General features: G+C 44.2%; 6 protein-coding genes across 6 annotated transcripts; 5 read left to right on the top strand and 1 right to left on the bottom strand.

The window, feature by feature from the left end:
• Window positions 1-9,214: 9,214 nt before the first annotated feature.
• SNOG_02340 (hypothetical protein) lies at window positions 9,215-12,933 on the top strand (the record flags this gene model as incomplete). The annotated part of the gene is made up of 3 exons (XM_001792897.1): window positions 9,215-9,396; window positions 9,453-10,684; window positions 11,342-12,933. The coding sequence occupies 3 exons, from the start codon at window positions 9,215-9,217 to the stop codon at window positions 12,931-12,933; spliced, it is 3,006 nt and encodes a 1,001-aa protein (XP_001792949.1).
• A 645-nt stretch (window positions 12,934-13,578) lies between these two features.
• On the top strand, window positions 13,579-14,499 carry SNOG_02338 (hypothetical protein; the record flags this gene model as incomplete). Its single annotated transcript, XM_001792896.1, has 1 exon — window positions 13,579-14,499. One exon carries the CDS (start codon window positions 13,579-13,581, stop codon window positions 14,497-14,499), a length of 921 nt encoding a protein of 306 aa, XP_001792948.1.
• Window positions 14,500-14,571: 72 nt separating this feature from the next.
• On the top strand, window positions 14,572-14,847 carry SNOG_02337 (hypothetical protein; the record flags this gene model as incomplete). The annotated part of the gene is made up of 2 exons (XM_001792895.1): window positions 14,572-14,602; window positions 14,744-14,847. 2 exons carry the CDS (start codon window positions 14,572-14,574, stop codon window positions 14,845-14,847), a joined length of 135 nt encoding a protein of 44 aa, XP_001792947.1.
• A 299-nt stretch (window positions 14,848-15,146) lies between these two features.
• SNOG_02336 (hypothetical protein) lies at window positions 15,147-18,451 on the top strand (the record flags this gene model as incomplete). The annotated part of the gene is made up of 3 exons (XM_001792894.1): window positions 15,147-16,998; window positions 17,055-17,456; window positions 17,517-18,451. 3 exons carry the CDS (start codon window positions 15,147-15,149, stop codon window positions 18,449-18,451), a joined length of 3,189 nt encoding a protein of 1,062 aa, XP_001792946.1.
• A 297-nt stretch (window positions 18,452-18,748) lies between these two features.
• On the top strand, window positions 18,749-19,916 carry SNOG_02335 (hypothetical protein; the record flags this gene model as incomplete). The annotated part of the gene is made up of 2 exons (XM_001792893.1): window positions 18,749-19,225; window positions 19,281-19,916. The coding sequence occupies 2 exons, from the start codon at window positions 18,749-18,751 to the stop codon at window positions 19,914-19,916; spliced, it is 1,113 nt and encodes a 370-aa protein (XP_001792945.1).
• Window positions 19,917-20,116: 200 nt separating this feature from the next.
• SNOG_02334 (hypothetical protein) lies at window positions 20,117-21,734 on the bottom strand. The gene is made up of 2 exons (XM_001792892.1): window positions 20,905-21,734; window positions 20,117-20,855 (listed from the first exon to the last, which is right to left on the bottom strand). The coding sequence occupies exons 1-2, from the start codon at window positions 21,725-21,727 to the stop codon at window positions 20,140-20,142; spliced, it is 1,539 nt and encodes a 512-aa protein (XP_001792944.1). The 5' UTR covers window positions 21,728-21,734; the 3' UTR covers window positions 20,117-20,139.
• Window positions 21,735-23,340: the final 1,606 nt, after the last annotated feature.

The following is a 23,340-nucleotide window of genomic DNA, read 5'->3' as shown; positions in this document are numbered from 1 at the left end:
AAATATAACTCTTACTTATATTAGGAGATATAGCAGCATAGCTAGTCTACGTTATAATTAGGAATCTGTCCTGCAAAGCCTAACGTCGGAGATCAACATCTAGTACTCTTCTAGCTAAGTTTATTTCTATAACTAAGATTTATAATCTCTTTCTTAAGAGTTAAGTGTATTACTATTGCATAGGTAAGCTTCTATTACGTAAGTTTAAGCACTACTATATTAGCCTACATAGTAGAATACTATTGCTTACTGTCTAATACAGCACTAGAAAACGTAGCTAAGTCTAGAATACTACTTGCATGCGCAGATAGACAAATAAGGCAGTGTTACCTAACTATTTGCGCGATATTAGCTAACTACGAAGGTAATAAGTACTCTTAACTAGTATAAAGAAAAATTGCTATTGCACGCGTTATACTATTGCATTTAATAATAGAGAGAATTTATATAGATCTTATCTATAGAGAATAGAGCAATTTACTTAGCTATAATAAGAGAGATGTCTTAATAAAGGACACGATAACTTTGTATATCTAGTTAATTATTTTAGGTGAAAGCATTATAACTTTAATATTTACGTATCTTTAGCAACGGATACATTACACTTGCTGCTTAAAGGTTTAGTAATAAAGATGCTAGACTTTATGCAAGATATGTTAGACGATATCTATTCTAGCAGCAGAAAGACCTAGGATAATAGTACTACACTAGTAACGCAAGAATCTAGTAGTACTTAGTTAAATGAGCGCTTCTATTAGGTAATGCATAGTACTAGCCTAAAGCGTTTTAATAATAAGAGAGCATTTATAGAAGTCTTCTAATAGACTGGCATAGAGCAAAAGGCAATTATATAACAGCTTATAGCTGTCGTATCTCTGTTATTTGTATTAAAGGCGCCTTTTGCGCTGCATTTTATTTATGCAGTATGCGATCTAGTTACACTAGCGCAATATAAGAGTTACGATAAGGATATCTTAGCCTATATTTAAGGAGCACTAGAGAGGATAAATGTATTTAAGGAGGAATTTCGAGTGTATTAGCGAACGCTAGAGAAAGAGAAGAACTTTAATTATTCTAAGTAGCACGCGTTAATATATATTATATAAGATATACGCATGTATAGAGCTTTAGATAGTATATATACTAGAGCAAACAGCGAAGCATATTATATTACTATAGTAAAATAGTTCTACTCTATAACAAATAAGAAAGAGTATATACTACAAATATGCTTATATAATTCTTAGAGGACAGCACTACTAGCAGCTAACTATGCTACTATAGTTAAATAGAGTTAACTGTCTACTACTATTAACATCTAAGATTGCACTTATTCTATAAGAGTGACACGCCCTCTTCTCTTCTGCAGGCTTAGATAGTTAATACTAGAAATACAGCCTTATTTAACAAAATTGCTTCTAAGCGAGGTTGCTGCAAATATAGCAATATCTAACTTTATATATGCAGCAGCAGTGTTTGTCTGCAATAAACGCTAGGCAGCAGTAGGCTAACTAATTACTTCTTATAATAAGAACTGTTTAGATGTTAACCTATCTTAGGTTAGCTATATAAGTGTATAGATTTACTCTTCTATAAAGTGCTAGCAGTTCTCTAGTAAGAGACATAACGACTCTAAATACTGTAATAAGGAGGTTGTAAGATGCGTACCTAACTAGCAATAGATAGGCCTCTAGCGTAGAGACTACGTTTAAGTATAAGAATTTAAGCATAGAGATAATAGACGACAGTCTAGGATAGTAATAGATAGTAGAGTAGTAGCCTAGCTCTACCTAATACTTATAATTATTAACTATACCTGCTACGATAAAGATAGAAAATATATAGCGTATATTAAGAGCATTCCTCTAAGGTATTGCTATTTAATAACAATAAACAGATTAACAATACTACTAGAATGTTGAGTATGCGTTAACGGGCCTAGAACGCAGCCTCTAAACGCTAGATATTGCAAGCTTTTAAGTTTTACGATCTAAGCATGATTATCTGCACTAGTGCACTTAGTACTAAGAGACCTGCCTAATTTAATAACTTATACTACTATGTCTTACTACGTTAACAACTATATTAACTAAGACGAATATAACTGCCTATACTTACTGATATTTGATATCGATTTACTGCGCACGCTATAAGAGTATTAACAGAAGCGAAATATAAAATAACTAAGGGATAGCTCTTTATATATAATTTATAAATCTTAAAGTAAACGTTAATTGCTTATGTTAAGTCTCCTTCCTGCATTAAAATTTTCATTAATAGAGAGATATAGCAGAAGCTATGTCTTATGCTCTTGCTGCGTCTTACTTATTTATCTTCCTCGTTCTTATCTTCTATACCTAAATCTATCTCTCTATTCTCCTCTAGATTACTCTTACTCTCTCTAAAGCTCTTAATATTACTATCCTCTTAACTTATCTTAAGTCTGCTTTATTCTTCTTCTTCTGCTACGCTGTTCTGTGCGTTAGCATTATAAAACCTACAGAGATCTTCTGCTTTAATAGCTTAAGATCCTCGTTAACTAAGCTCTTATACTTATTAGGTTAGTTGCCTATGCAGCGTATAGAAACTGTGCTAATCTTAATCTTCTTTCTCCTTAACGACGCAGAAGTCTTATTACCTGCTAATGCTAACGCAGGCGTAATACTGCGTAACAAATCTAACGAGTACAAAGGCCTAGTTAATAAGGATCTTAAGCTATTAAAGTAGGAGATCTCTGCAGGTCGTTAGCTAGATAATTATATAAGCTAGACTAGAGTTGCAAAGACGCTGCGCAGCATGCGCCCTATTTCTATAAATAATAACTTATTAAGATATAAGTAGCAATAACGACTACTTATACTACGATAGTTCTCTAAGACGAATAACAGTACTCTACTGTTAATAACAGAATTCTAAATTGCTATATCTTTGCAATTATAATACTACTGCAATAAATATAGGAACGCTTATCTAGGGACAGCATCTGCGACGCAATAACTTTAATAAGTAATAAATATAAGACACTATATATAGAAGTTAAGAGAGAGATAAGAGAATAAGCTATATTATGTTAGTCTCTGCGAACGATAACTGCAAAAGAGCATATTAGATAGATAGTAAGAGTAGTTGCGTTACGATAGAACAGCCTGCTGCAAAGTATAGCGCCTAATAGTCGCCTACGTACAATTACGCACTTAGTAGTCTAATATAATTACAATGCAACACGACAGATATGCTCTAAGCAACGCAAAATGCAATATAACTATAATCCTAAGACTAGGCTGCAGAATAATAATAGATATGCTAAGGCTATAGTCTATAGTGCTAGACAGTCTAATACTGTAAATAACGCTCCTTAACTATTAACTATTCTAGTAGCTAGTGCATATGAACAGGATTAGATCTTTATATAAATAGACTAACTGCTATATATGCGCGATAACCTAGTAACAGAATATAAAGATATTAGTAGCCTTAACTATACACAGTTTATACAGATACTTAAGAGAGAGGTAGAGTTTAAGGATAAACGCAGTAGCATATACTACTATACGAAAACAGCAGATAGTTAGACTTATATACGAATATTAACAGAAGCACGCTAGTATAGCGCACTGCAAGATACAGTTATAATAAAACTCTATAGAGCTATATTTGTAATTAAACTATTAATATGATATGCGTCTTAAGAAAAACATTTTAGAGAGTTCTTATAGGAAAATTAAGCTAAAGCCTGCGCTGTGCTCTTTCCTTAATGCTATAGATATATTGTATCGTTAGGTATACTAATAACGCTAGGAACACAGCTATAATTTAAATAAATTAAGCTAAATAGACCTAATAAGGTAATAGATAAGCGCCTCTAAGACGTGCTAACAGGAATTAACTGTAGGTAACACTAAAGGATAGTTAACGACAGTATATCTACTAATTATATAGCATAGCAGATAACCTCTTGCAAAACTATATAGAGAGCGCAATAATTTAGAGGTATCTGCATGCTCTAATATACTCTTTAAGATATAACTAATCCTTTGCAGACTAAACGCGATTCTTTACTAGTATAAACCTGCATACTACACAGAAAAACGCGTAATTATAGTAAAGAATATAAGAAACTAGCAGGTGCGTAGCAGTGTAGCACTACCTTCTATAAAGAGAGCGCAGCTGCTTAGTTAGATATAAGAGAGCGTAAAGGTCTATATTAAAGACAGACACTAACACTAATAGCAAGACTAAGAATCGTAGAAATTAAGAACTATGCAAAGCGCAACTCTACTATCTTTATTACGAGAGACTATACTATAATTAAACTTATAAGACTTAGTAACTTCTACATAGTCTTAAACCTACGAACCTAGAAGATATGCTAGTTCTAATAAAGGGACGCCTATACTCTCGCGCACTAGTTAATCTATAGAGACTAGACATTAAGCTAGAATAAAAATAATTAGTTAATATAAACTAAAATAGAACACTGCTGCTACGCAGCATACCTCTTAAACATAGAAGAACGCACTGCGTTCTGTGCAATATAAGCAAAGATACTATAATTACTAAAGTAGTTTACATTAACTTATATGCATAAGCCTTTCTTCTACTATCTTATCTAGCAGACCTGTTTCATTAAATGCTATAGAGAATATAAAAACGCTAGATAAGAGAACTAGTGTAACCTAAATATAAAAGTATACTTAATAAGGCTTAGGTAATATTGTTATTACAGTTATTAATAAATAATAGGACGACGCTATGTAGTATACCTGTTAATCTATAGCTAGACGCTTATAGGAGTGTATTCGCATAGCTAATGCTAGATACATAGTTAGAGGCTTAGAAAACAGTGCCTCTGCTAGTCTGCTTATCTATAGCGACTACGCTCTGCAGGAGTACAGCCTGCTAAGTAAGTATAGTCGCAGACTGTCTATAACTATAGCTAATAGTACTTGTTAGATGTTAGATATATGCAGTAACTTGCAGACGCATATAATAAGATAGGTATGCATAGAGGTTACAGCTGCATATGCTCTAAACTATCTTAAACTACAAGTTCTTAAACTAAGTAAGCTGCTCTAGGATTTTGTCTACCTACGCTAGAATCCTAGAAATGTAAGTTAATCTAGAATACGATAGCATTAGCTTACAGAGTAATAGCCTGCGTTGCTCTAGTTCCTAAATAGTGCAATTGCGGCTATTATAGCGCGAGCGTTCTATAATAATAGAAAATAAGGTATTAGTGCTATAGCAGGGAACTAGGATAAGTTTTAGTTTCTAAGCGCTAATATAATAGCGCTTATAAGCATAGTATTATATAATGCTATTAAAGAGTACTACGACGACAGAACGAGGAAGATAATCTATTTCTACAGTTATACTATAGAGAGTATGTTATAATAGCACTAAATAATAATAGCTAATATAGTATAGATAATTATAACGCTATCTGCAAGAAGTAGAAAAGGCTAAGCGAGATACGCTATCTTCTTATTTAGAACGCTTTAAAACAACAAATAGCTATACACGCGAACTATATTAAAAACTCTAGATCTAACGTTACTGTGCTAGACAACTATTATAATAACGACGTTAATAATATTCTTATAAAATATACAGATAATAAGCGGCAATAATATAATATATTAATAGAAGACTATAATTGCGCAGGGAAACGAGAAGATAACATCCTTACTATAGATAAGTGCAGAACTAGTTATAGCAATAAGAAAGATATAGAGGCTGATAAGAGAGAGGCAAGATGCCTAATATAATATAAGAGTAAAAGCTAATAGATAATAGGAAGAGACTAGAGTGCAACTGCGCAAATTATTAGAGGAAATATACGATATATTGCTTAGAGAGTTTTATAGAGCTAACGACTTTATAGAAAGTGTAATACACAACGACGACGAGTAAGTATAGTTTTAGAATAAAGGGAAAGGTTAGAGTATTATGACAGATAGCACGTAAGATAAGTTTGCTATATTAGTAGAGGAATATATAATAGATAATCGCATTGTATACGCTCTAGCGCTAATAAAAGACGAATAGGAATTAGAGCTAGAAGACTGCGACGCTCTAGTAGAAAGATACAAAGAAGAGATAAACTGCTCTAACCTGTATAGTACTGTGTAATAGTTAAATAGATAATGCAGAGCAAATTAGCAATTAATAGCTATATAATTATGTTTCTAAAATGCATTAAGTCTGCTGTAGTTTCTAGAGTAACGATACTATCTTGCATAGTTGCTAACTATGCAGAACTAGCTCGCACGTAGTTGCAGATACGAGACTCTATCTCTAATAGCACTAGATTACAGATAGAGTAAGCCTAATAGCTGCAGCTATATTTGCATAGAGGACTTAGACTGCTTATAAAATATGCGTAACTAACGTAGTCTACCTCTTCTGCTCTTTATAGAGTATATAGAATGTTTAGTATGCTAAGTCTAATAACTAAGCACAGTTAAGCAATATAGCTATATAGTGCTAAACAGTAGAAGATAGTAACTAGACTGTTCTAACGTTAACCTAACGTTAGAAAAAAGTAACTAGGGCAACTTTGTCGAATCGTTATATCTATTAAATTAACGGCGAATTGCAGCAATACTACTAACTAGACACTTTTTACTTTTCCTAACGTAGCTAACTAGGCCTTTAAAACTATATAAGTACCTTCTACTTTGCTAGTAATAAGCAGCCTAAAGTAAGAAAACTTATTAGTAATAGCATTAATAAGAAAGTTATAGCAGTTAAACTAGTTAGCGTCTAAATAGGCGCCTATAATAAGTAAAGTTTTATAAATTTAAGCGCATTTTGCATTAAAATCTTCTATTATTTTAGTATAAATAGTACGCTAAAATAAGCTTATCTAGGCTCTAGTTTTAGTAGTATTATATATTCTACTATTATTACTAAGCTCTTAGCTAAGCTTCTGCTAGTACTAGATTTTACTATACGTAATAACAAACTTATTTATATGCTACTAGCATAAGATAATATTTGTAGCTAGAAAAACGCTATTAATAGCATTAATATAAGCGCTATTATTATTAGTAATAAATAGAGGTATAGAGATCTTAATAGTAACCTTTATCTACTTAAGAACTTATTTAAAGTTAGCTTACTCTATCTTAGCTATTAGCGTAATGCTAAGATATTAGATAATATTATCTCTATTACTACTTACTATATTAAGTAAAGAAAGATTATATTTATTTATTTTATATATAATATTAAGAAGAAGAGCGTTTAGTAACGCCTTAAAGTGCTCTAGGCAGCGTAGATAGATAATAATAAGGTATTTTATATAGTTTTTAGCATTCTTAAGATGCCTATTAATATTTATTTTTTAGCGTAGTATTTATTTTTTAGCATGCCTAATTAGAGTAATTATATAGAGATTTTCTATAGTATTAAGAATTCTAGCTCTCTTATTAGCTAATAAGCAGCTCTACTAAGAGCGCTACGCCTAAAATAAGTAATTATATAGTAAGAGACCTAAATCTTAACTTTTAGATAGAGATAACTTACTTAAAAAAATATTCTTTCTTATATAACCTCTATACTAACCTCTCTATTTTTATATAGAACTTAAGGCTCTATTATTACTATCTCTTCTATATATTCTTAACGTTAGAATAGCAAAGTTTTATATCTAGAAATAGCAGTCTAAGCTAGTGTTTTATTACCTTAAAGCCTTTATAATTCTTAAATAATTCTGCTATCTTTTAGCGTATCTCTATAGTAGTAAACTTCTTGCAGTAGTACTAAGCATTAGCATATATTAACCTTATTAGTAGATAGTTATAAAGAAGAGATTTCTGCATATATTTCTTACTCTTCTAGTGTAGAATTCTCTATCTACTAGCTATAGAATTACCTCTATCTAGCGCTATAATATAAAACTCTATAGAATACTAAGTTTTCTAGCTAGCTACTTCTACTCTAACGCGCTTATCTACTACTAACTCTTTATAATCTTATCTTTAACTATAGTATACTAGCGCCTTATACTTTATCTTAGTAACGTTCTTTATCTACTATATTTAAATAAATAGAATACTATACTTCTGCGCTTAGCGTTAGTAGAAACTTATATAAAGCTTAAAGCTATTAAACTTCTTCTTAGAGATAAGTAGATAGAGACGCAGGCTATTACTATAGCTATAAAGATTACTTAAGTTAAGGTTATTATAGATAATAGAGGTAGGCAAAGCGTAACTATAACGCTATAATATAGTAATAAAATACCTTTTAGTATACTAGTAGTAGTTAGTTATTCTATAATTACGCAGCGCAGTTATTTTCTTACTCTCTTACTTTTTTATCTTATCTATTGCTACTAACTGCTTCTTTATCTCTCTCTTTATTACCTCTTATATAGTATTAATAATCTTATCTAGCGTATTATTATTATTAAATTATGCTTATAACTTCTCTATATTAAGTAGCAAAATACTAGTATTTTTATCTTTCTTCTCTATAAATAGCGCTTTAAAACGCGCATTATCTATTATATTAAGAGCAATATTAGGCGTAATATTATAGATAATTATATTCTTAAGAAGAGCAGTAAATGCAGCATTATTAAGAGCAGATTTTATTACTAAGGAATTAATAGTAAAAGTACTTATAGATAATAGAGAAATAATAAGAAAATACTTTAAATAATAATGCGTACGCATTAGCTATAATTATCTAGTAATATTATAACTAAGATAATAAAGTGCTAGAAATAGCAAGCCTAATATCTCTAAGTAGCTAAATCTCTATAGTAATTTAACTAAAATAAGTAGTATAATTGCTAACGTACGCACAGGAAAAACTAGCTTATTAGGATGCGCAATAGCCCCTTATTAGGATGCGCGTTAGCCATTCCCGGTTCTGAGAGGCTGAAATTCGTGGCCAGCTTAAGCTTCGCAGAAAGCTTGGCATTGCCGAAAGAAGACGCTCCACCTCGTACCACGGTACTTCGTCCGAGTGAACACCATGATGGGCACGATACTGTAGAATGGTCTCAGATGGCGGGCCTCTTCGGTGCATCTGTTATGGGTGCGCTGAAGATTGTTCTTCAAAATCCTTGTTCTCGAATCTTGGGCTAGTCGATCAAACCTCGGCGCGGAGACTTACGTCACGTCCACTCGCGGCTTCAAGCTTCCTGTCGAGCCTGTTAAACGTCCGTAGTCAAGCACAACACCATTTGAGGATCGTGATGATGGTCAAGGCCTGGAATAGAATGCGCGGAAATCGCTCCCCAGAGTATGCTCCTTTGCCTCTGAGCGAGAAGGAACCGCTTCCCTCCGTCAGGTCGCGACAAGCCCGCTGGTCACGACAAAGTATCGTGGGCCTCGTTGTGTGCAGCATCGCTGCTTGCTCTGCACTCTATGGACTGGTCAGGTGAGATATCCTCTGAGGCCTTTGCATCGTCTTCAGGCGCTCATTCAAGTGTACAGCTCGCTTTCCGCGTCGGCCGAGAACTCCTGCGACACCATCGACGACGGCTACCGCTGCAGCCCGAAGACGACACACTTCTGGGGACAGTACTCCCTGTGGTACTCCGTCCCCTCAGATATCGACGTTGCGCCGCCACATGGCTGCAAAGTCACCTTCGCGAACGTCCTCTCCCGCCATGGCGGTCGCGACCCAACCATGGGCAAATCCATGGCGTATGCCTTGTTGATCGCCGATATTCAGAATACAAGCACGTCATTCCCTGGCGAGTTTGGGTTCCTAAAGGACTACAAGTACAACCTCGGAGCGGACGAATTGACCAGCGCTGGACGGCAAGAGATGGTCAACTCAGGCGCGCACTTCTTCCGCCGCTATCACAAGCTCGCGAAGAAGCATACCCCATTTGTGCGCTCAGGAGGGCAACACCGCGTAGTCGAATCGGCGCAAAAGTGGCTGCAGGGCTTCGCGCAGTCTGCGAAGCAGTCGCCAGCGGAAATCGACCTTATCATACCTGAGGGTCCCAAGTGGAACAATACCCTGTCTCACGACACCTGCCCCGCTTTTGAAGATGGTCCAGACCGCGGTCTCGGTGACAGGGCGCAGAAGATATGGGCGGCTGAGTTCGTGCCTCCAATTCAGGAACGCGTCAATTCACAGCTTGGCACAAATCTCAGCATGAACTCAATCATATACCTGATGGACATGTGCCCATTCGACACGCTGGCACACCCCAATGCGAAGGTCTCTGACTTTTGCCATCTCTTTACTGAGAAAGAGTGGCATGCATACGATTACTTCGAGACCCTCGGCAAGTATTACGGGTACAGCGTTGGCAACCCGCTTGCTCCAACTCAAGGTGTGGGCTACGTGAACGAGCTAATTGCGCGTCTGACTGGGCAACCCGTGGAAGACCATACCAACACTAACACTACCCTCAATTCGGATCCGAGCTCTTTTCCACTGGGTCGGAAAGTCTACGCGGACTTTAGCCATGACAACGACATCAGCGGAGTGCTTGCAGCTCTTGGCCTGTACAATGAAACGAAGCCTCTTTCAAATACCACCATAGAATCGACCAAGGACACTCACGGATATTCTGCAGCATGGACGGTCCCTTTCGCATCACGGATGTACGTTGAGAAGCTTCAATGCAAGCACAAAAAAGAGGAAATGGTTCGAGTCATCGTGAATGACCGCGTACAGCCTTTGAAGTTCTGTGGGGGTGACAAACATGGTCGGTGCAAGTTGAGCAAGTTTGTGGAAAGCCAAAGTTTTGCAAAACAAGGAGGGCTATGGGACCGCTGCTACGCTTAAAAATTGGCCGGACGTTCTGGATCATATATACAACAAAACGAATAAAAATAGGAAACTGAACATCGCTGGACTTGGATGATTGCCACCTTTGATGTCATGCGGACTACCGGCACGTGCAATGGCCTTTCACTTTCACACATCGCGCTAGCCAGCAAGGGCCGACGCGCCAAGGAGGTTGCCACCTATCGTCGTTCTTCTTGAGTCGACGCCTCTGCCTCTCGCCTTATCGTCCGCCGCGCCTCCGCTCACGCCAGCCTCTTGTCTATCAGCTGGCTGCTTAGCTTAGCTCGCCTTCTCCCGTAAATACAGCTAGCCTGCGATCAGCACTGCTCCACGACAGCTCATCCGCAGCCCCACAGTGTTCTACCACAGTCCAATTCACCATCCCACGAGACTACAACCCACGCCTCAACCAGCATCCTTCCGACCACCTCAAGCTCTTCCGTTCTACCTCCCACTTCATCCACCGCCCACATAGCGAAGATGAACACTATCCGCTATCTCAAGCGTTACTGTGCGTAATGAAATGTAAGAACTACATATCAAGCATACGCTAACTTCATACGCCGACGTCTAGTCTGGAGCACACCCACTCTCGCTGCTGCATCTGTTGCGGATGGTCACTCTCTGGCTGACACACCATCTTCTAATGGACCTACTACACCCGCCGCTGGAGCATCCGCCACCATCGCCGAGCCCGGTAGCGCAACCGGCCTCTACCCTAGGTTGCCCAAGCTGCCTCCAGACATTTCGGAGCCTGTATCGCACAATGCCAGCAGTGCAGATGACCCCCTACGCTCGGCCCCTGCACATCAAGAACAAGGTGGCACCTCTAGCGCCCATACTGCTAGTGCCGGTCGACCCAAGCTGAGCACAAGGCCACAGGGAGGTCGTATCCAGAAGCGTTCCGGCAATCACACCCTCTCAAACCTCGGTGCCCATATCGTCATCGAGAAGTTTGACGGCCCTGGAGACACCAAGCCCAAGGGGTACCTGGGTACCGTCGCTGGTGCTCGCATTTTTGCATCCACAGTCGAGGACTACTGTTCTTGCGGAACTGGAGGTGGCCACTGGCTCATTTGTGGCCATGAAATCGTTTCCAACACGGGCGATACCACTTGTGGAGCGAACTGCAAGGCTGGCTTGCACAAGGAAGAGCCTTTTAACTGCCCACAGTGCCGCGATACTGTGAACAACGTCATCGCGACCAAGGTCACCCCAGCAGAGAAGGCGAACATGGAGTTCTACGTGTCGCTCAACGTCGCCCTTGGCGTCTCACTCGCAGTAGAGTGTGTGTTGAAGTATCTGCCTACCGCCAAAGGCAACATCGCACAGACCTTGATGAGCATCGCGGATCCGAAGTTTGGGCGTACATGCCAGATCGTGCCAGACGCAGTCGAAGAGCCGAAGAACCTGGCAGAGATCTATGAAGAGCACCGCGAGACTATTCAGCAGATTACTCGCGTACGCAAAGTCGCTATCGATATCGGCCCACTCAACACACACGATAAGCGTAAGGCCTTTGCCGACGAGCAGAACGAAGAGGCATCTCCGTCCACTCCGAAGGTCCCAGAATCTCCAGCAGTTACTGCGGTTGCCGATCCGGTGAACAAGAAGCAGAAGCAGAAGCTGGAGATTCACTCTGAGCCCATCACCATCTCAACCCGCGGAGTGAAGCGCACTGCCGCTGAGGAGGACTGGTCGGACGACGAGACCTTGGTAGACGAAGACAGCCCTCGACCTGTCACCAAGAACACCAAGAAGCAGAAGCGCAAGCTCGAGACTGTTCGCGAGCCGATTACCGTAGACACCCGTGGCGAGAAGCGTGGCCTTTCCGAATCGTTCACAGGGAAAAGCCACGTCGTGAAGGGTGGCCTTGGACTACTTGATCTCTTCTACAACATCAAATACACTGAGGCGAACAAGCGTTTCGTCAACTTCCGCCTGGCAGACCTTGGAGACTCCCCGTTCCGTCCCCTTCCAGCTGGCCTGGGCAAAGGTCTGGGCAAGCATATTGCAGACGAGGACGAGAGCACATACAGCAACAAGCGTGTGTGTGAACGGGACGTTCGACCAAGCGAGATCAAAGATAACGACGCCCTCTTCGCCAAGAAGCGCATGACCATGGAGGAGACTGCTGCCAATTACGTCGACGGTGATGAGCTATGAGCGCATCATAGAAACTTGGGAGGTCTCAGACAGAGCCTAGGAGCTCCAGCATCATGCGCTACAAGTCAGCGTCCGCATTCGTCCTGCATATTTTTATTTTGCATCTTAACGTAGTTGGATACCACTTGCAAGCAATGGTCCTCTGATGGATCGAGGCTCATTTAAAAAATATATATATAAAGTTCACCAAACCTTCCGTCACATGTGTGATACGTGCACGTTATCGCTTTGTCCTACTACTCGCAGGCACACCAAAACGGTTAACAACTTGTACATCGACCAGGATGCGCTCAGCCTTTGGCTGAGGTGAGATGCACGATGATTGGCGGATGCGTGCAAGCGAGGTTCGGGGATGCACGAAGTACGCCTTCGGACTTGCAAACACTACCACAGGTCGATCATGGAACTGGATCGACGCATCACGAGAAGCTGGAGCTTTCTTATAGAAAGCCGGGTGCGTCCCATCTTTGTGAATATGAGTCCTTTTCTATTTGCAACTTCTTGGGAAGCGACAATACGACAAGCGGAGGAGGAGGGACATGTGATACATTGAAGGTAGGCTATACTTGAACAACGACGAGAGAACTTCATTGATGAGACTTTTCGTAGCATATTTAACTTCTCATCTGTAACGCGGGAATCAACATGGCACGCTTTCGCATCTGGCTACGCAGTCGCGTCCGCGGTCTGCGCCGCATCTCGAAGCTCAAATCTCGGCAGCAAGAACAACGCAAGAACGAAGCCCCAGAAATCTATCTTCCACTCAAGGGCCTGAAAATCTCAACGCCAGTGTTGGTGAACCAAGACAATGTCAATTCCAAGCCCTTACCACCTCCCCCCTTCGCCAGCACTATATCCCCACGCATAGAACCCCCCACACACCGCCCAACCAATATAATCATCTCTGCCTACAAAGAATCCAACATCGAAGACACTCACTCCATCTCCGCTCCCAGTACGCTCATCGAAGACGTCCCCGCCGCGCCTTCTCTCTGCGAAGACTCCGACGAAGACGACACACTCTCCGAGCATCTCTGGCCCGTCACACCGACATCGCCAACGCGCTTCGGCCGACGCATGAGCTTCCTGCAAATCCTCAATGCGAACGCAGACGGTCATTACGATCCGATCATGTCGCGTCCGCTTTCGTTCGCGAGTAGCACGCCGTCAACGGCGCAGGAGGTCAATCGTGCGAGTCACTATAGTGTGCTCAGCGATCGCGATTCCAAGTACGACAGAGAAGCTAATCGTACAAGTCACTACAGCGTTCTTTGCGATCGCCACGATAAGCGTGCGAGTGTTGTCAGTCAATCTGGCAAGCGTATTAGTGTGCAGAGCTTCAATGGGAGGAGGCGAGCAAGTGTCAGCGTTGCGCAGAATCGACTCAGTGGTGCCGAGTGGGATGAGAGCAGAGCTAGCCAAAGGTTTAGTAGGAGGATGAGTTGGGGGTTTGAGACATTTTCGACGCATACGAGTGCGTATGTTCCTGTGAGGATTTACGAGGGTAGATGTTGGGAGGAGGTTGCGAGGATGGTTGTTAGCGCGATGAAGGGGTTCAGTGGTTAATTGCTCTACACGTTCACAAATGTTATTATTTACCTCGCTGTTGTCTGAACATCCATGTAGATTGGGTACATCATGTCGAGACGCATGCGGCTAGCGTCTCCCAGTGCGTGAGGAAGCTGCTCCAGAATCGCACGTCGGCCAATTCTCATCACAGACACAGCAGTGGCTCATTTGCAAGTAGATTAAAAGGTCGATACTCCATCTAACGGTGTTGTCCCCAAATCTTATAGCGTGTACACACGAGTGTTCCGATGCTACCGCGGAGATCCAGATCTATTGACAAATGGTCCCCGCCTAGCGGTTAGTGTGGCTGATCGAGGGACCAACCAGCGAAGTCCGGAACACTAGATGCTATGATGCAAATGGAATGTAATAGATGACGAAATAAGCTTCGCGGGCAGCTTCGTGATGCTAGATGTTTGCGCGAGACGAACGACACCTTAAAAACAACCTGTCGTCCCAATATACTACTACATAGGTACGAGATACATCCTATTGCCCAGATATTTTTGATCGGCATATTCGACAAGGAGCTATTCAGCAGCTGGACTGATAACGGTACGAGGTGGGACTGTACCCCTCCAGTTCAAGATACAGTGGCAGTCAATCGTGCTTGATATCATTACTCGCATTTGATCCAACACACCATGCCTCCGATACCATGGCGAGTACAGACGACAAGCCATCCCGGCTCTACAAGGGATGAGATCGAACAAGAGCCCGACTGGAACGCCGAGCATCGACATGAGCATCGTATTGGGTACAAAAACCGCTACGATCGGCTACCTGGTGTCACGCACGAGCGGGATGAACACACCCAAATTGACGATGTCGAGCAAGCCCGAGAGGGGTACGAGAAGCTGATAAAGGAGGCTAAGCATGGAGATCTTATCAACTTCCGCGATATTGTACTGAACGAGAACGACTTACATCTTCGGCACCCGGAAAATCGAAGTCTTGGGTGGCGGTTCGTTCTGCAATGCACGGAGGATTGGGTCAAGAATAAGGAAGATTGGCCAGCTAACATTCAAAAGCGGAAGAAAGAGGAAGAAGCTAAGAAAAAGGAAGATGATGAGAAAGGAGCTGACTCTAGTACCTCAAAGCAAGACGATGGGCATCTAGACGAAGAAAAATGGAAACGAGAGAATGGTGAGGGTAGCAAGCATCACGATGCGTACTCAGGGAACGCGGATGACTCCGGATATTCAAGTGAGGAGTCTGACAAGCAAAAGACTGGGTATGAGAAGTTACTCGAGCGATATACGCCCCAAGAAATAGCTCTCTTGAAGGCATTGCAGCATGAGAAGGACTATATCCATAATCTGGAGCAAAACGATGGCAAGAGAAAAAGCCCACAGACACACAATCGCAGCACCATCTCCATCGACGAAGCTGACCAATTCTCTCCTGACAACTGGCTACCACGCTCTTCAGATCTGATCAGACTGACGGGTAAGCATCCACTCAATGCCGAAGCGCGGTTGTCACCACTGTTCGACGCTGGGTTGATTACACCGAATGAGCTTCACTACGTCAGAAACCATGGCGCGGTCCCCAGAATTCTTTGGGAGTTTCACGAGCTAGACATTGAGGATGGCAAGCTCGTCTTGTCAATGGAGGACTTGAAGAACAACTTTGAGCCAATCAACATTGCGGTAGCGTTGGCATGTGATGGCAATCGTCGCAAAGAGCTCAACATGATCAAGAAGTCAAAGGGCTTCAGCTGGGGCTCGGGCGCTATATCATGCGCATATTGGAAAGGACCACTATTGCGAGACGTCCTCCTGAAAGCCGGAATACCACACACTATGCCGCGAGGCAAACGCTACTGGGTCAATTTCGAAGGCGCAGATGAGCCCAGCGAGGGCAAATACGCAACTTGCTTGCCATTTGACTATGCGATGGACGCGACAAACGATGTCATATTGGCTTATGAGATGAACGACGTACCACTACCACCCGACCATGGCTATCCGGTTCGTCTCATGATTCCCGGCTATGTTGGCGGGCGCTGCGTAAAGTGGCTCAAGCGCATCTGGATATCGGAAAAGGAAAATGACTCGCATTATCACATTTGGGACAATCGAGTGTTACCCGCTTTCGTAACGGAGAAGGATGGCGAGTTCGCAGAAGCACTGTTCAGACACCCCGACACAGCATGCAATGAGCAGAATCTGAACTCAGTCATTGTCAAGCCAGCGCAAGGCGAAAAGATACCTCTGTCATCCGCCAGGAAGGGGGAAACCTATCGCATCGAAGGGTACGCATACGACGGGGGAGGTCATGAAGTCCAGCGCGTGGAAGTCTCCCTGGATGACGGCGACACTTGGCTTTACTGTATCCGCAAGTTCCCAGATGCACCAATCCGCCACGGCAACAAGTTTTGGACATGGCTACACTGGCATGTGGATATTGAGATCTCGCATCTATTGCGAGCGAAGACCATCACTGTGCGCTGCTTCAACGTGTTCAAGAACACGCAGCCAAAAGAGCCAAACTGTACGTGCAGTATATATACGAATTGCATGTGAGACATCCACTGACTTCATGCTCAGGGAACGTCATGGGTATGATGAATAACTGCTGGTACATCGTGAGACCAGAAATCATACAGGACTCAGATGCGGACACACCCTCAATCCTGTTCCGACACCCCGTAGAGCCTGGTACAGCGGACGGCGGATGGATGAAACCCAGTGTGGAGAATCAGATTGCGAGTGCGAAGCAAGATGCTGGGGCGCCACAGAAGCAGTTCACGCGTCAAGAAATTGAAAAGCACGACAAGGAAGACGACTGCTGGATTGTTGTGGATGGGAAAGTTTATGATGCGACAAGTGTTTTGGAGTGGCATCCAGGTGGTAAGGCTGCAGTGCTTGGTCATGCCGGTAAGGTGCATGCAGAGACTAGCAGTGAGTTTGAGAGTATACATGATGGGTATGCGTATCAGAAGCTAAAAGGTAAGTTTAATTTAGCCTCGCCACTTGTCTATCAATTATACTAATCTGTTGGTCTCGCAGAGTGCATCCTGGGTACAGTGACCGATAAAGCCGCCGCTTTCATCAAGACACAGGCCGAAGCAGCCGCAAAAGAGCAGGCAGAATCATCCAACGACTCAGGGAAGATTGTGCTGCAAACGCACCGATGGGTTCCAGTAAAACTCATCGATCGAAAGCCGCTCTCAGATGACACGCGCGCATACACCTTCGAGCTACCAGATGGCAAACCAGATCTCGGTCTCGGGACATGCCAGCACGTCCAACTCGGTTTCCATCTCCAAGATCGCATGCTCATCCGATCGTACACGCCCACAAAACCTCTCCTGCCAGACTCATCAAACCAGACAACCAATGCGGATGATCATGGCACACATGATGGCTCCGGAACATTCGAACTTACCGTAAAGACATACTTCCCGACCGACGCCCAACCAGGCGGCGCAATGTCTAACATCCTCGATTGTATGCCCATCGGCGAAGAGATAGAGATCCGCGGGCCGACTGGAGAAATAGTTTACAACGGAAATGGATCGTTCAAAATATCTGGGAAGGAGTATAAGTTTAACAAAATCAATCTCATCCTAGGAGGTAGCGGTATCACACCAGGCTACTCGCTAATAGCACGGGCTCTACTCTCCTCAGACGATGAAACTGAAATTCGCGTCGTTGATGCGAATAAAAGTGAGAAGGACATCTTGCTCAAGGATGAGCTGGACAAGTTTGAGAAAGACAGCGATGGAAGATTGAAGATCACGCATGTCTTGAGTCATCCGAGCAATGAGTGGAAGGGCACGAAGGGACATGTAAATGAGGATATCATCAAGGAAAGCTTGTTTGAGCCGGGTGAGAAAACGGGAGTATTTTTGTGTGGGCCGCCGGCTATGATTCAGAAGTCGGCGCTTCCCGCGTTAAGGGATTGGGGGTTCAAGGAAGATGAGAATGTTTTCGGGTTCTAGTTGGTAGGGTTGCAGATGAATTGTATGTACCTGCATCACTGGCTCTCACATCGATTTTGGGAGGACTGATTTTCCCACCCGACATGATCGTCGAATGCGGCAAGCTCGTCTCCGCAAGGGCAGTTTGCTTATGGCAGCGACTACTGGAAGAGCATGCAAACGAGCAGTATAGCCACATGTGCCATGGATGTAGAAGTTGCTGCCACATCCTATCGTCCGATAGATGCGGACATTCATCCCGACCGAAGTCTGCTCTCACCAAGCGTTCAGCATCATCGCCCACATTACTAGCCCAGCATGCCTTCCACCAGCGATGCTGCCAAACCAGCTGCATCTTCCGCTGAACTGGCTCACGTAACCTCCCGTCAACCACAGTCCACCTCAAATCGCTCAACCTCGCCTTCCAGCCTCAAACACGATCTCGAATCCGCCAACCCCAATCCCTCCCATTATAATCATTGGCTCCCTGGCTTCCACAACCCCCCACTCTTCCTCACTTTCCTGCGCCACAATTGGTACGATATTGGCACGCAGCTTCTCTGCCTGCTCACATCCCTACTGCTCTACGCCTTCTGCCAACCGATACTGCCACGCTACTTCCCGCTCTTTCGTGGTGTCGAGAGAACGAGCTGGGGCATGAAGCACAGCCAGCCATATCTTTCCGAGTACGTGAGCACGATCACGAGCGCGATCATAAGTTTCGCAGTGCCGGCGGCCATCATGGGCGCGATTGCGCTATGGGGCACACGAGGGTTTGGGGACGGGAATGCTGCTGTACAATCTCCGTCCCTTTCATTGCATGGTAGGCTGTGACTGATATGCCACACAGCTCATCGGCCTAGGCTACGCCCTCTCTACAGCAACGCTCTTCCAATCCTTCATCAAGATCTTCATCGGCGGCTTACGTCCGCACTTCCTCACCATCTGCAACCCGCGCATTCCGCCCTCCTTGCCTGGTTTATCGACGCTGCGAGACGGCGACTTGCACTTTTACACGGCCAGCCAGGTCTGCAGGGGCGACGCGAATAAGGTCAGGGAAGCGCAAATGTCCTTTCCGAGCGGGCATTCGTGCGCGGCGTTCGCGGGCTTTGGGTTCTTGGCGCTGTATTTGAATGCGAAGTTCAAGGTCTTGTCAAGGGGTGGGCACTTTCGGGATTACTATGGAGACAAGGCGTGGGAGCGGAGTGAGCGGAGTGAGCGGGGAGATGGTATGGAGAGGGTGCATCATTGGAAACTTGTGTTGTTTGTGGCGCCGTGGTGTATCGCCATCTTGTTTGCGCTCAGCAAGATCAGAGATGCATGGCATCATCCGGTTGATGTGGTGTTTGGGGCATTGGTGGGGACGTTGTTTGCGCATATGGCGTACAAAATGGCGTATCGGAGTGTGTACGATTCGAGGACGAATCATATTCCGTTGGAAGGGGACGGTGGTGACTTCAACAAGGAGGAGGTGAAGGACAAGTAGAGTGGTAGATATGGTGTTGGCATGGGTCGGCTAATGTTGAATAGCAGCGCATGGCGGCGACTTTATTGTTAGTATCATCACTTCTTCCTAATCATGTGGGACCGCTCAGAGGAAGTGAGGACACTTTAGCTGTGAGTATTCCCTGACAATGTCGCAGTGCATGTTGTGCAATGTCAAATGATACATAGAGTATTGTACATATGTTACATACCTATAAATATACCTACGCGGTGCGCTCGCTATGTACTTCTTCCTCTGGCTCTTTCTTCGTAGTCTCGTATCTCTTTCCTCGGAAAGCATATACGCCCCAGTTGCTACAAGTCACATCATGCGGGTCGAGGTCATTCAGGTCCCATCTCAAGCTCCGGAAGAGATTCTCGCCAGGCTCCAGCAGCATGTCAATCTCGTTCCCGTACCGCTTGTTCAGAAGGTCGATGTCTTGCTGCATGTCCCACGGGCTGTATCCTGTCGCGATGATCGGAACCTTTGTCTCTAGAAGAAGCGGGATCGTCTCTTCCCACTCGTGCATCCCAGCTGGGTTGCCGAATCCTGGGTGGAAAACGACAAAGCAGTCAAAGTACGGGTCGTATGGGTAGAAGTGTCCAGACTTGTGCAAGGTGTGGTAGTGTTCGACGAAAGTACTGATCTTCATGGCATTCGATATGCGGTCTTCGGTGACGGCGCCGAAGGGGTTCAGAGGTGTGCGCTCGGGAAGTGGCAGTTCCTTTTCACGGTTCGCCATGCTCTCGGGACCGATGAAGTTTATCGTGAATTGGACGCGGTGGAAGAGGTATGCAAGTTGCATCCATGTCTCGCGAGGCAGAGAGGACTCAGCACGAGCACCGAGGATGAAGAGGCGTACGGAGGGAGGGGCGAGCTTGGCGTTCTTCCAAGTGTCGCCGCCTCCAGTTCGTGGTGGATGGAGAGTGTGTCGTAGCGCTGGTCATGTTAGTCGAAATCAGGAATCATGTCTAGAGCGGTTACTCACCACTGAAGCTCTTCAAGCCCTCCGGTGTCATCCGGCCATTCTTCCTGAGATTGTACGGGCTCAACTCGTTCAAGACGCTGGCAATCGTGATTGGGTATGTCAACAGCTTCGTCGCCTGTCGCATCTCGCGGTCCCGGTTCAGCGCATCGAAGTCTCTCGTGTACAGATACGTGTCCCAACTGGTCATGTTGACCAAGATCTCCTCCATCTGCGGCTCGGCAAATTGGAATTCCTTGAAGAACCTTCCACTGCGCAAATCATGGTCGTCCTCATTCGATTGTCGCAGGACGTCGCAGACCTCTAAGTGTGCCTCATAGTCGTCCGCCCAATGCTCTTCACAGCAATATACCGGGATTCCGCAGTCTGGGCATTCGAAGTCTACGTGGGCTGGCGGGGTACCTGTCTCGGATGACTTGCGGGCTTCGAGGTCCATAGAATTATGAGGCGCGCGTGTCGGCTTATGCGAAGGATGCGGGCAGTATGCATGTTGTCGCATAAACGCAGCCCGCTTGCGTATTTGAGGTATTGGCGAGTCGGTGAAAGAGTTGAACAGGTTGTCTTCCGTCAGGACCAATGTCCGACGAATACCCTCGGGGTCGATGTATTCATACGGCTCGAATGGCTTATCAAACTTCCGGTTAGGCGTCGTAGAGAGCGCTCTTTTTGGCAATGCGAGTTTCGGGTTTGCTGGTCCTTTGGTGGAGTGGTTCCGCTGCGTAGAAACATTTTGGGTGAGCGGTCGGAAGGGCTGCGAGGGCCTCAATTGCGATCGGGAGGTCTTCAGAAGCGACAGACATTGTCTGCATGTGTATGAAGTCCGCATTTTGTTGTCTTGGCCTCCAATGGGAGGATTCGGTATTTGCTGCAAGATGGAGTGATCATCAACATCGAAAGCTACGATGCCAAGGCCGTGACCGGATAATTGTAGCGCCGGGCCTGACGCTTCTTATCGCGCTCGAACTTTTCTCTTCCCCAACGTCTCGGATTCTAGAAATCGCGTGTACCATCTATATTTGAGGAGTACATCAGAGCGATTGCGATGTGACACCTACTAACATCAATGCTACTTGAGCATACAGTAGCAGATCCCTTCAGTAACGACCCCAAGATTCCACGACGTACCTTCTATGCGAGCTCTCTGCAGCGTCTCGATCGTGCGCACACCGGCCGCCACTGCCTACTCGTGTAAACTCCAGCAACACTCGTAGGGTGAAGCTACAAGCGCGCTGCTCATTGGCCAACACTCAGTTGTCAGAAACCGGCGATGCCTCACAGGTCAAGATAGTCCTAGAGCATCCTTGGTTGTCGGTTGCGATAACCTTGTCGGACACCCAGAAGCGCACCTCTGCTTCAAGACACCTTTGTTGTGTCAAAGCTAGCGACAGAGCTGTCCGTGGTGCTGTCGAAAGACACCCTCTGCACCCGTGTCTTCTGACCTGGCACCGGTGTCACGCCTGCCAAGCTCCACAGATATTTGTAAGTACGATCTTTTCTCTTCTCACAAATACCTGCACCAACATGATGACTTTATTTTCTATGTTTTAATTGCCGATTAGAATGAGCGACAACAATGACCATAATCTGAGCCTTTGGGACATTTTCTGATCTGCTTTCATCCTTTCTTACTGGACTCAGCTGACAGTCAAAACAGGCTTGCAATTATTCGATGAGTAATCGAATGGGCGAAGGGGGATACGATTATAGCTACATAGTTGAATGCATTTCATACGGTTCCAATTCATGAGCCAATGCGAGTGCTTTGATGGCCCTGATGCAATGATTCGTGCAACGGTTCAAGCGTGCTGTGAGCTATATCCAAGGGCTAATCAGTCAAGCTGGATCACCATGAGACCATTTTAGCGCTCAGTATTTGCACTGATGCGTTGATGAGTCTGTTCAAGCTCGTCTTTAAATTGACAGCTGTCCTCTGAAAGCACCTTCGGACCTGTTGGCCCCTCTCACTGTGCAAGCTGTCGAGCCGTCACAATCCTCTCGCCTTCCGCCCAGATGTCCTCCTATTCTTCAGTCTCAATGGGCTCGTCGGTACCCCTATACAGGGGTGGTGTATCTGATCCTTCCTGGTAACTTACGGCATGGGTGAATGGAGACCCTTTAGCGTATGACTGTCTTTCAAGAGCCGAAAGTAGCGCCATTCAGGTGGTGACTCGGAGGGATGTCTTAGGAAACTCATTAGAGCCCAGGCGCCAGTGGTGCCATGACATGGCCCTCTGTAACCCATTCCCGTAGGAGTTGAGATCCAAGAAGCCGCATCCTTTCATCTGACTTGTCCCAGTCAGCGTTCATGCTGTCAGCAAAGTCGTTAAAGACCGCAATCTGAACATGTCGTTCAGTGAAGTTCCACTTGGTGTCTAGACACTCATGATTAGAGAGATCGTGAGCTTCGTTTACCATCACCCTGATATCGTTTTGAACCCT

This window comes from Parastagonospora nodorum (assembly GCF_000146915.1).
Source record: "Parastagonospora nodorum SN15 chromosome Unknown scaffold_3, whole genome shotgun sequence".
In the NCBI taxonomy this organism is placed as follows: domain Eukaryota; kingdom Fungi; phylum Ascomycota; class Dothideomycetes; order Pleosporales; family Phaeosphaeriaceae; genus Parastagonospora; species Parastagonospora nodorum.
Note: the sequence above shows the minus strand (reverse complement) of the source record. Positions and strands in the feature narration are given on the sequence as shown.

Bases quoted from the DNA above. Each gene is read 5' to 3' on its own strand.
- SNOG_02334 (XM_001792892.1), bottom strand. From the start codon at position 21,727: ATGCGGACTTCATACACATGCAGACAATGTCTGTCGCTTCTGAAGACC. The intron at 20,856-20,904 runs GTGAGTAACCGC...TAACATGACCAG, and splicing joins GGGCTTGAAGAGCTTCAGTG to CGCTACGACACACTCTCCAT.